Source organism: Schistocerca gregaria, chromosome 7 (genome assembly GCF_023897955.1).
Source record: "Schistocerca gregaria isolate iqSchGreg1 chromosome 7, iqSchGreg1.2, whole genome shotgun sequence".
NCBI classification, from domain to species: Eukaryota; Metazoa; Arthropoda; class Insecta; order Orthoptera; family Acrididae; genus Schistocerca; species Schistocerca gregaria.
The window spans coordinates 123,136,118-123,148,567 of record NC_064926.1 but is presented as its reverse complement, the minus strand read 5'-3'; the positions used below and the strand labels follow the sequence as shown (position 1 = coordinate 123,148,567).

Genomic DNA, 12,450 nt, shown 5'->3' with positions numbered 1-12,450 from the left:
TCGGGTAGGTCTCTGCCTATAGACAGAGCGTGTGATTTGTGGAGATTGAGATGGCTCCCCGATGCCGCGCCGTAGGTCGCCACCCACGCCAGTGCTGCACGAACATCGTCATTATTGCGAAGAAGGAGTACCAGATCATCCGCATAGGCAGTGCAGCAAAAAGTGTGTCCACCAAGGGACATCCCAGTCACGCGTTGACGGAGGCCGCAGAGGAGTGGTTCCAAGGCGAGGGCGTACAATATCGCCGAAAGAGGGCAGCCTTGTCGCACCGATCGTTGGATCTGTATCGGCGGCATAAGATGGCCATTATATAACACCTTGGACGTTGCGCCGCGTAGGAGACGCATCAGTACATTAACTATGACGTCCGGATATCCCATGTGTCGCAGTACCTCCATCAAAAATGTGTGGTCGACTCTGTCAAAGGCCTGGCTAAAGTCGAGTGAGGGAAAACTCCTAGCGGTTGGCGAGCTTCGGCTAGCGCGATCATATCTCTATATCGGCACAATGCAGTGCGAATATTATGGTCACCACCTATCGATGCCTGGTCCTGCGACACAACACATCTTACTGATCGCTTTAGGCGTGCCGCCAGAAGCCGGGTGAAAATCTTCAAGTCACTGTTGAGTAAGGTCAAAGGCCTATAGTCACTGATCCTGGATCGGCCTTGTGGTTTGTGTATGGGCACAATCAGTCTTTCTAGGAAGGCCCCAGGTATGTGCGTCGTTGGAGACATAAGATCGCGGCAAATATCAGTCCACGCTGGTGCCAGCAATTGTTGATACGCCCGGTAAAATTCCAGAGGAAGGCCATCAGGTCCCGGGGACTTATGAGCAGCCCCAGCCTGTATTGCTTCAATGATTTCCTCTTCCGTTACATCTGCAGTCATATCCACCGCAACTGTCGGAGAGATCGAGCCATAAGTGAGTTGAGAGACTTCGGCGATCACCTCTGGGGGATGTCGATGTTCCGAGTACAGCCTAGTGTAGTGAGCATGAAGGGCGTTTCCTATGTCGCGCTGGGTATCAAGGCGTCGTCCGTCTTCCGTCGTGATAACTTGGATCAGTGTCCTGCGTCGGCGCCGTCGTTCTGCAATGACATGGTACATAGACGGTTCCTCCTGGGCCACTCTGTCTTGAGTGCGCGCTCTGACGATCACACCCTCAAGGTGGCAACGTGTTAATCTGATGATCTGTGCCTTGGCACGGTTCACCGTCATCTGCCGTGCAGGTGAGTACGGCAGTGTTGCACATTCCCTTAAGATGCTGTAGTAAAAGTCCATGGTATGTCTCTTCCTTGCTGCAACATCTCGACCGTAGCCTATCAAGGTCTTCCGGAGGGCTGGTTTGGCGCAGAGTAATCACCACGACAGTGCAGACCGGTAGGTGCCACGTCGGCGGCTAAAGAATCCCACGTGTTCTCTATAAGGCGGCGGCATTCCTGAGAAGCTAGGTGGGCGACGTTCAACTTCCAAGGATCACGGCTGTGCCATATCTTCTGGCGGCCGAGGGTAATAGCGCAGATGTAGGCTTCGTGGTCAGAAAAAGCTGTGGGCAAAACTTCGGCAGCTCTTGTCCCCACAGCTATGGGACGCGAGATGTAAATCCGGTCGATGCGGCTGGAGGAATGGCTGGTGTAGTTGAGTAAATCCGGGCCGATCGCCACAAACGTGTTCCCACGAGTCCACCAATTGAAGATTATTTATAATTGTCGTAAGTTCTGCGCAGGGAGAATGATGTGGTAACTGATCCTTAGGTCCTTGGCTACAGTTGACGTCCCCTCCCATTATCAAGGCGTCCTGACGGCCCATAAAGAGGGGCGTGATTGTATGAGCGAAAAAGGTGGATCGTTCGCGACGCCGACCAGATCCTGACGGTACATAGATGTTAATAAGTTTGACTCCTTGGATAGTAAGAGCCAAGCCTCTGGCGTCAGGGAGATACTCGACGTCTGCGGATATACCTTCGTGGAGGAGGATCGCCACACCACTGCCATTGACAGACGCATGTGAGACTCAATTCTGGTAGCCATAGGGTCCCTTAAAGTCGGCGACATACACCTCTTGAAGGAGCGCAATGTCGATATCTGCTGCGTTGAGTAGATCCTGTAGCACCGCTAGTTTATGTCGGGCACGTATGTTGTTGATGTTAATCGTCGCTAGACGGTATGTTTGGTCAGCCAGGTCGGCAACTGGGTTGTGTAGGAGGCCAGGTGTGGGCGGCAGGGGTGGCCCCACAGAGGCTGACGATACAGCCGTAGTCACTGTTATTGGCTGGTGCTGGGTACAGCCGAGGGAGCATCTCTGCCTTCGACATCCTCCTGGTGCTGTGGCTCATCCTCGACATCATCCGACCAAGAATCAGATGCAGCAATTGGTAACTGTTGGTTAGTGCTGTCAGTAGAGCGCTTGCGCGTATGTTCAGTAGCAGAAGTCATGTTTTCAGACCGAGGCTCAGAAATTGTATCCGCCGTAGCATCGTGATGGGAAGATTGAGTTGTGGTGTTAGAGTCCTGAGTGTCGTCCGACGCCGGATATTCGTCAGGATCACACATCCGAAGCAGGCAATCATCGGACGGCGTATGGCGCCGTTTCTTGCGTTTTCGAGGGGACCGTTGTTTCCGGACATGTTGTTCTGTGTCAGAGTGCGGGCGACAATCATCTGATGCGGTCTCCATTGGTAGGAAGGCAGAGGTCGGGACAATTTTAGTTTCTACTTCCATCTTCTTTTTAGGCTCGTCTTGGTGGCACAATTGATCACCGTCTTGAGGCAAGTCTGCTGAAGGCGTCGTAGAGGGGGATATGCTGTCCGCCACACTGTCATCGACCACTGACTGCAATATGGTGTTACGATCCTGGGCAGGAACAGCTGCTGCGGTTGCAGCCGCTGCATACGTGATGGGAAGTGAAGTAGGCGTCGCCGGGAATGCAACTTCACCAACCGGTATCTGAGTCAGTCGGCGTTGAATGCAAGCCGATCGGACATGTCCTTCCTGGCCACAGCCGGCGCAAGTACGCGGTTGTCCGTCGTACATGACAATGGCTCTGCAGCCGCCAATTACTAGATAGGATGGCACATGCTTCGTCAGTTCAATCTTAATTTGTCTCACTCCATTTAAGACGGGATACGTAGCAAACGTTTGCCATTTTTCAGCCAAGTGGCTTAGCACGTTGCCGTACGGTTTGAAAGCTGTCATCACAACATCTGGCGGGACTTCGAATGGCAGCTCGAAGACCCTCAGAGTGCGAAGGCCTAATCCAGCGTGGTCGATCGTGACAGTCCCTATGTGACCATCAGAATGCTTAAATTTAAGTCCACGAGCGTGTCGGCACACAACATCATTGCACGCCTTTTCATTGATCATTTTTATGTAGACAACACTTTGTGTTATAGAAAAGTGGATCCCAATGATGTCTTGAGGTGCAATATGTAGTTCTTCTCGGATGAAACGTTCAATGTCAAGTGGTCGAGGTCTTGCGTAGTCCGCTTGAAATGTGATCTTAATTGTGGACTTGCGATACGAGTGCGCCATCGCACTACCGAGACACGGACGCGTGACACTCGCCGCAGCGGAAGGTAAACAGTAAACACTGGCGCGCGCGGTGCGCTAACAGGGGGACACAGGCGCGGCGACCTGGCCCCACCGCTGCTAACAGCGGACTGCACACCCCTAGACCACGGGTACTTCCCTGGTGGTACAAGCATAATTATTAATCCATTAAAAGGAAGTCCGATAGACGATGATACAAATAAGGTCTTTGGAAAAGTTATTAATTGGTTCTCTGAAACTTCGAAAAAAACATGGTACATTCAATTTTCTGCTGCAAAAAGTATAATTCCTTCAATAAACATAACACATCAAAAGAAGTCAATAGCCAGCATCCTAAGTTTTTGCGTGTACATATAGATAAGAATCTTAGTTGCAAAATTCATATTTTGGATCTCCTAAAGCGACTAGGTTCGGCAAACTTTGCAATCAGAATAATTGCCAATTTTGTGAATGTAGAAATTAGTTAGCTAACATACTTTGCATACTTCCACTCTCTGATATCATACGGAATAATATTTTGGGCAACTCAAACTCTTAGGCAATAGGTATTCACTGCTCAAAAGAAAGTAGTTAGAATAATTTGTTGGGTTCATAGTCGCATATTTTGTAGGCATCTGTTTAAAAGGTTAGGAATTCTTACAACTGCTTCACAGTACATTTACTCAGTAAAGAATTTTTTTCTCAACAAGCCGGCCAGTGTGGCCGGGCTGTACTAGGCGCTACAGTCTGGAACCTCGCGACAGCTACGGTCGCAGGTTCGAATCCTGCCTCGAGCATTGATGTGTGTGATGTCCTTAGGTTAGGTTTAAGTAGTTCTAAGCTCTTAGATTTTAAGTTCCATACTGCTCCGAGCCATTTGAACCTTTTTTTTCTCAACAGCACGGTCCAGTTTAAAATCAACAGTGACATTCATGATTATAATACCAGAAAAAAGAAAGACTACACTATCCTTTACTTAACCTATCTTTGGTACAGAAAGAGGTAAAATATGCTGCTATAAAACTTCTTGATAAATTACCAGATGAAATAAAATGTCTGACAGGCAGCAGTAAAGTTTCAAAAATAAGCTGAAATCATACCTACTTGACAACTCCTTCTATACCATAGATGATTTCTTGAATATGAGTAAATAAATCTGGAGATATAATATATGCATTTTGTGCCATTTAAGGGAATGGGATAGATAATAGAAATATTTAGATATAACACTACAATGTAATAAAAAAAAGAAGAAATAAAACTTGTTTCCTGTGAGCATTTCTTTTGCATTTGACACGTTCCACATCATAACGGTTTTTCCGTGCTATTGATCAATGGAACACGTAACTAACTAACTTAGTATGATGCGTCACAATCATATGCCGAACGCGATGGTCTTCCCTCTCGCTAGTCCCACATGGCCGTCCGGAGCCCAGTCTCCTTGCGATCGTACATTCTCCGTTACCAGTAACCATGTTCAGTGGCTACATTTCCTGTCAAGTCTTTGTACAGTATTGAGGAATGAACATACAGCTTCTTGTAGTGATATTACACGACCTCGTTCAGATCAGCGAACTGCAGGTAATGGCGTCTCCGTCATCTTAAAGGCGTTTTTGACTGACATGAACTCACAAGTCCCAATCGCAAAGGTAACTGACGCTCACGACGGAGTATTTAAAGCGAACCTGCTGTGCATCCACAACTGACGCCACTAGTGTCGGCCGGCCGCGGTGGTCTCGCGGTTAAGGCGCTCAGTCCAGAACCGCGCGACTGCTACGGTCGCAGGTTCGAATCCTGCCTCGGGCATGGATGTGTGTGATGTCCTTAGGTTAGTTAGGTTTAAGTAGTTCTAAGCTCTAGGGGACTGATGACCACAGATGTTAAGTCCCATAGTGCTCAGAGCCGTTTCTGAACTAGTGTCGCACCTACGTAACTGACATGAAATACGAATAGATGTCAACTCTCAGATGTAGAAACACGGTTACCAACTTTCGTTTATCTCCCACAGATCCTTCTTGGTGTTGGGATTATATGATGAACTCCGGCAGTACGGAAAACTTCCTCGAAACATGCATCGTGCTGCTCTGTCATTACGCACCGTACTTGTAAGGAGCAGATACGAAAGTCAGCCGGTTGCAAACATTTTTTGTATGTGGAAGATATTCTTCGGGACATGAATCCTTACCAAATCTTTATCTGCTACGTTTCTTGTACAGCCCTTAGAATCCAGAAATGGGAGATGTGGTACACCATATGTGCAGAGGCTTTCAAAGTCTTTGCATCAAACGTCTAGGGGAACAACAAAAGTTAGAGACAAAATGTATTCTGACGTTTCTCTGCAATATAGGCCTCCTTTAGTATTCGCCCACCCTGGGACGACGAAATATCACAGAACTAGCTACGTACATTAACCAGCTGTGCTGCATACTACCTACCCCAGCAAACCGATTTTTGACAAGGAAACCTTAAGACGTCTACATTTACGTTTATACTCCACAGCCATCCAACGGTGTGTGGCGGAGGGCACTTTACGTGCCACTGTCATTACCTCCCTTTCCTGTTCCAGTCGCGAATGGTTCACGGAAAGAACGACTGCCGGAAAGCCTCCATCCGCGCTGGAATCTCTCTAATTTTACATTCGTGTCTCCTTGGGAGGTATAAGTCGGTGGAAGCAATATATTCGATACCTCATCCAGAAACGCACCCTCTCGAAACCTCGACAGCAAGCTACATCGCGATGCAGAGCTCCTCTCTTGCAGAGTCTGCCACTTGAGTTTGCTAAACATCTCCGTAACGCTATCACGCTTACCTGTGACGAAACGCGCCGCTCTTCTTTGGATCTTCTCTGTCAACCAGACCTGGTACGGATTCCACACTGATGAGCAAGTATTGCTGGCACACGTCTTACCAACAATTAATTTTATATGATGATTCCACTTCAAATCGTTCCTTACGCATACTGCCAGATGTTTTACAGAAGTAACTGCTACCAGCGTTTGATCCGCTATCATATAATCATACAATAAAGGATCCTTCTTTCTGTGTATTCGCAATGCATTACATTTGTCTGTGTTAAGGGTCAGTTTCCACTCCCTGCATCAAGTGCCTATCCGCTGCAGATCTTCCTGCATTTCGCTGCAGTCTTCTAATGCTGCAACTTCTCTTTATACTACAGCATCACCCGCAGAAAGCCGCGTGGAACTTACGACACTACTTACTAGTGAAAAGAAATGGTCCCATAACACTCCCCTGTGGCAAGCCAAAGGTTACTTTAACGTCTGTAGATGTCTCTCCAATTAGAAAAACATGCTTTGTTCTGTTTCCTAAGAACTCTTCAATCCAGCCACACAGCTGGTCTAATATTCCGTAGGCTCTTACTTTGTTGATCAGGCGACAGTGCGGAACTGTATCGAACGCCTTCCGGAGGTCAAGGAAACTGGCATCTACCTGGGAGCCTATATCTAATATTTTCTGGGTCTCATGAACAAATAAAGCGAGTTGGGTCTCACACGATAGCTGTTTCCGGAATCCAGTCGATTCTGGGTTTCCAGAAATGACATGATACGCGAGCAAAAAACATGTTCTAAAATTCTCCAACAGATCGATGTCAGAGATATAGGCCTATAGTTTTACGCATCTGCTCGATGACAGCTTCTTGAAAACTGGAACCACCTGTGCTCTTTTCCAATCATTTGGAACCTTCCGTTCCTCTAGAGACTTGCGGTACACGGGTGTTAGAAGGGGGGAAAGATCTTTCGCGTACTCTGTGTAGAATCGAATTGGTATCCCGTCAGATCCAGTGGACTTTCCTCTGTTGAGTGATTTCAGTTGCTTTTCTATTCCTTGGACACTTATTTCGATGTCAGACATTTTTTCGTTCGTCCGCGGATTTAGAGAAGGAACTGCAGTGCGGTCTTCCTCGGTGAAACAGCTTTGGAAAAAGGTGTTTAGTATTTTAGCTTTCATGTGTCATGTGTCTAAGCGGAGATATGTATTTCATAGCTGAATCAGGAAATTTAATTGTGCTGGTCCTCCCCACCTTTTAGCTGAGAGGCCATCGTAGCTGTCTGTCTCGCGGAGGACCCCGGTTAAATTGTCGGTAGTGACAAGGATTTATCCCAGGTGGTAGAAGTGGCACAGGTTGCTCTCAGACTCGTGTTTCCATTTGAGGAGCTGCTTGATTTAAAAGTGCGGCGGGTCCAGTATGTGGAAAGTCGGGAAAACGACCGGGAGAGCCGTGTGCTGGCTTCATAACCCTCTATACCACATCGCAATGACACCGCGTAGAAGAGGAGGATAGAGTGGCAGGTCGAAACTCCTCCGACATTCACGCCCTGGACGAGGTCTCTATCCCTTCTTCATTCCGAGCAGATGAGTGGATTATGGGCAACACATAAGGTATAGCCACGTCACTGAGTTCCTACACTCTGCCACCTCTCAGGAGCGTAGCGCATACAAAAGGACGCTTAGTGTCGCCGAGAAGCATCTGTTAACTATGTGTCCCTAACAAATTTTGTTCCCAAGCCATGGTCTGTGTGTTGCTTGAGTCATCTCATAAGTCCGTTCGTTTTTCGCTTTTCGTTGCAGTGCAGTAGCAAAGAACGCCTGGTGACACACCTCCCCACAGGACAGCAGCTACGACACAGGGGTTGCTGGCCAGTCTGCTTACAAACTTCACACACAAGCTCGTGTACAATATAATGATGGGTTTTGTAAGCAAACTACTTATTTTCTGCAGTATATACCACTTTGTCGACAATATCTTGTCATTTTTCTGGAAACTTTTAAAAGCCACTCTTCCAAAATGTGGGGGTTTTCAGTTTGATGAACTATTCCAGGTTTAGCCTGCAGTCGTCCAAGAAGGTGAGGTGTTTGCCATTCAGGAAATTCTGCAGGGAACTGAAAAGAGGAACTTTATGCCCACCTTTTTAGAGATGGTTGCGGGACTTGGCAGTTTGGTAGAGGACGTCCAATTAAACTCTTTCAGTCGTCAAGTTTCCAAGAATATTTTATTTGGCAACAAGTTTCAGCGTTTTACTACGCCATCCTCAGGCCGCTGACCGACGTGTAGGAAGAATCTTCCTCGGTTGTGGTCGAAACAGGGACCAGGAATATTGTTATTAGTAGATTTTTGCTATACTGATCATTTCAACCATCACCTACCAGCAGGTGATGGCTGAAGTGAATTCCTAAGGGATGAAACTCCAGATGTCATCGGTTTCTAGACTTACACGCTATTTAAACTAGCTTATGCTAAGGACAACACACACACCCATGCCCGAGGGAGGACTCGAACCTCCAGCGGGAGAAGCCGCGCAATCCGTGACATGGTGCCTCAAACCGCGTGTCCCTTAACCTGAAAAAAATAAGTGCTGTAGAGTGAATTTTTGTGCAAGTTTCGTAGTGGTAGTACAAAGTATGGTCAGCTGAAGTATTGTTATTTAGGCAGCCATAAAATGAGATCTATATTACGTCTAGAGCATATTGTAACTCGTGGGTTCAGTGTAAGGAAATGTACAACCAAACTACTACGGAACTTTCGAGCTTCTCAACAGTATAAAGATGTCTTCCGCTTCTCTGGTGGCATTTCCTTTCTACGCCAGAAGGAAAGCTAAGTTACACAACCTTGCACTTTCTGCAGTACTGTGAAAAGACACAGCAGCAATAAACTTTTCATTTCCAACTGTCTATGGAATGAAAGAAACATTACAGCAAGAGTCATAAGCTATACACGCAAAATCTGCAGAAGAGTGGTGTCGTAGTTCTCTTTGGATCAAACTGTTCGAATTAATAAGGGGAAAGTTATCGATTTCAAAAATTTCCTGAACAACATGCATTGGTGTAAAAGTAAGATTCTGTGAATGCTGCAATTGGCATTTGCCCGCAGAGCCGAACTTCGTGGGTTCCTTCGACGTGGGCGAGCACGTGCTGTTCTTCTTCCGGGAGCCGGCCATGGAGTACATCAACTGCGGGAAGCGAGTGTACTCGCGTGTGGCGCGCGTCTGCAAGCGCGACACCGGCGGCAAGAACATCCTCTCGCAGAACTGGGCCACCTTCCTCAAGGCGCGCCTCAACTGCTCCCTGCCCGGCGAGTTCCCATTCTACTTCGACGAGATACGTGAGTACCCATCGTCATCATATTTTCATAATTAATAATGCGACTAAAGGGTGGCATCATTTTCACCAGTACTTTATATTTATTGAGAACTTCCTCTACTTATAGCACCAATGACCAGTTTCAACTACAGATCCGTCAATTAAGGTCATGCGGTTTTTACTCATGAGGCAGTTATCATCCTATGTAAGCACCGATAATATCTTATCATGATATTATCAGAAAGCTGGTAAATATGTAAGCTTTAATCCTAACAAAGAAGCTCAGAGCGTGTTCTCCATCTCTTGACTTTAAGGAATTTGTATGGCATAACTTAGTCATTGTTATTATGAATAATAGCTATTCTCAGCATGTATACAGTACTGTTGGAATTAATGTCGTATCTCGAACATTTATAATAAGAATGGAACCAAAAATTAAAGAATACGAGGTGTGTAAATAAAGTAAGGAGACTAATAGCGTAGTGTTCGATGTGGGGACACTGGTGGCGCGAACCGTGGCAACACGCCTAAGACTGCGTAGCTCGGAATTGGAGGAAGGAATTGTCAACTCTTTTTTTCTTTTTTTGTACTGTCGAAGAAAGTGTTACTTGTGCTATCAATGAGAGCAATGGAGACGGACGAGATTTTGCTTCAGACTTGGACACAACGCAATGGGGACGATTAAAATCCTCTACTTGCCTATGGAGAGAGTGTTTTGTCAAGTGCCCAGACGTTTAGGTGCTTTCAGGCGTTTGCAGAACGGAGGCAGTCAAATGAAAAATGATGCTCGCAGTGGATATCATTCGGTTTCAAGAACTCATGCGCGTGGCGATTGTCGTTTGATGGTCACAATGATTGAGGCAAGGTTGGATGTAAGTCAGACCAACGTTCATCAGATATTAACCAATGAACTGGGAATGAGAAATATCTGCTCAAATCTACTTCCGACAAACCTCATTCGGGATCTAGAGGACACGGGGAAGGATAGATTCGTAGACTCCATGCAATCGACTGAAAATCATTCCCATTTTCTGGAACGTGTCATTACCGGTGACGAGATTGTAAACACACCTCAGCGAATGTTTCATTGGGGCTTAGGATAACATTGCAGTGACTGTAACTGTGCAGGAATGGAATAATCGTCTCCAGTGTATGGTTTCCCAAGGCAACTCCTCTGAAGGCGGCAATAGTCAGTTGTTATTCGAATAGAACAGGAGAAAAGTCAGTTAAATTACTTTGTTTACACACGTCGTACATTACGGAAGCTACACTGCTGAGCCAGATCTACTGTCGACATATAACGTCAGCTAGTGAGGAATAATGACGTCTAGTAAGATACACGCACGGTGCACGTAGCATTAGTGGGCGTGTCCGTGTAAGGAATTTGGAAGGTGCGCGGTCTATCTGAGTTTGATCGAGGGCAGATTGTGATGGCCCGGAAGTTCCATACCAGCATTTCGGAAACTGCACGACCCTTAGGGTGTTGTGGAGCGTGTCTTTGACACGTGCCGGAGCCAGGGTGAAACGTCTAGATGTCGTGGGGCTGGCCGGCCACTACTCATTACGGATATCGGACACCGTGGGCTGGGCAGACTGGTAAAACAGGACGGCGGCGAACTGTTTCGTAATTAACATCAGGCTATAATACTGGGCAGAGCATATGTGTGTCTGAAGACACAGTGCGACATCAGCAACTATGGCTGAAATGGGTGCGTGACAATCGGCAGTGGTCTTTGGCGCAGTGGTAGAGTGTTGTTTGGTCTAATGAATTCTCTTACCTTCTTCATCATGCCAACGGGAGGGCGCTAATCCATTGTCTCAGGGGAACAGCGCCTGAACACCTGTACTGCGGGGCAGAGACAAGTTGGCGCTGGCTCCATTATGCTGTGTGGAACATGCGTGATATTCAGTGGAGCTCGTGCAAGGCCACCATGATGACCAAGGAGTATCTTACGATGAAGGCAGACATACACATTCATGACGATCATGTTTTCCGACGGCAGTAGCATGTTCCAAAAAGATAAAGCACCGTGTCAGAATGCCAGGCGTGTGATGGCATGGTTCGAGGAGCACATTGGTTAGTTCCAGTTGGTGTGTTGGCCCCTCAACGCACCAGTTCGGTACTCGATCGAACACATCTTGGAAATAACTGAACGTGGTGACTCGGGGCTCATCGCCTTCTGTTGTATTCTCCAACAGTTTATTGAACGTAACTTCTTCTACAATACAATTGCTGTATAATAGATGTAGACGTCCGTCGATCTAGCCGGAGATGTGGTTCCTCTCGGTCGGCTGGTACTTCGATCGGCGGTGCAGTACAGCGGCTTCGGTAATATCTTCTTGGAGACTCTTCTATAGCGGTTGCCATTAGCAGCGGACGAAGACTGGTGTGCCTTCGCCTGTTTGGCTGTTGGTTTGTTTCCCTCATGGCGTGGCTGTTATGCGGTGCTGCCCTCCATGTAGGGGAACCCGATGGCAGACTGTACACCTTCCTCTCCGGAAATTGCGGGAATTAGATGACTTGTGTGGGCAGATGTAGTGCAAACACCTCCAGTGACCTACCAAGGCCTCACTGCTTCGTCGACGCTGTTGTCCGTGCTAAAGCTGGTCACACCGGGTATTAGGTAGGCGGTCATAATTCCCCGTAAAATAATTCTTCGTCGACGCTGTTGTCCGTGCTAAAGCTGGTCACACCGGGTATTAGGTAGGCGGTCATAATTCCCCGTAAAATAATTCTCTTTGTTATAGCTACGTCATGCAGGAATTTTCATTCGACCTTTCCATGACATTCTCCCACCCCTTCATCATGACAGAACCTAATTGACA

General features: G+C 47.1%; 1 protein-coding gene across 2 annotated transcripts in view; it reads left to right on the top strand.

Moving 5' to 3' along the window:
• LOC126282014 (semaphorin-2A-like) overlaps window positions 1-12,450 on the top strand; it is a 408,361-nt gene that overhangs the window by 317,535 nt on the left and 78,376 nt on the right. For both annotated transcript variants that reach the window (XM_049981407.1, XM_049981406.1), the window contains exon 7: window positions 9,416-9,646. In XM_049981407.1, the coding sequence (XP_049837364.1) occupies window positions 9,416-9,646 (231 nt within the window). The remainder of the gene's footprint in view (window positions 1-9,415; window positions 9,647-12,450) is intronic.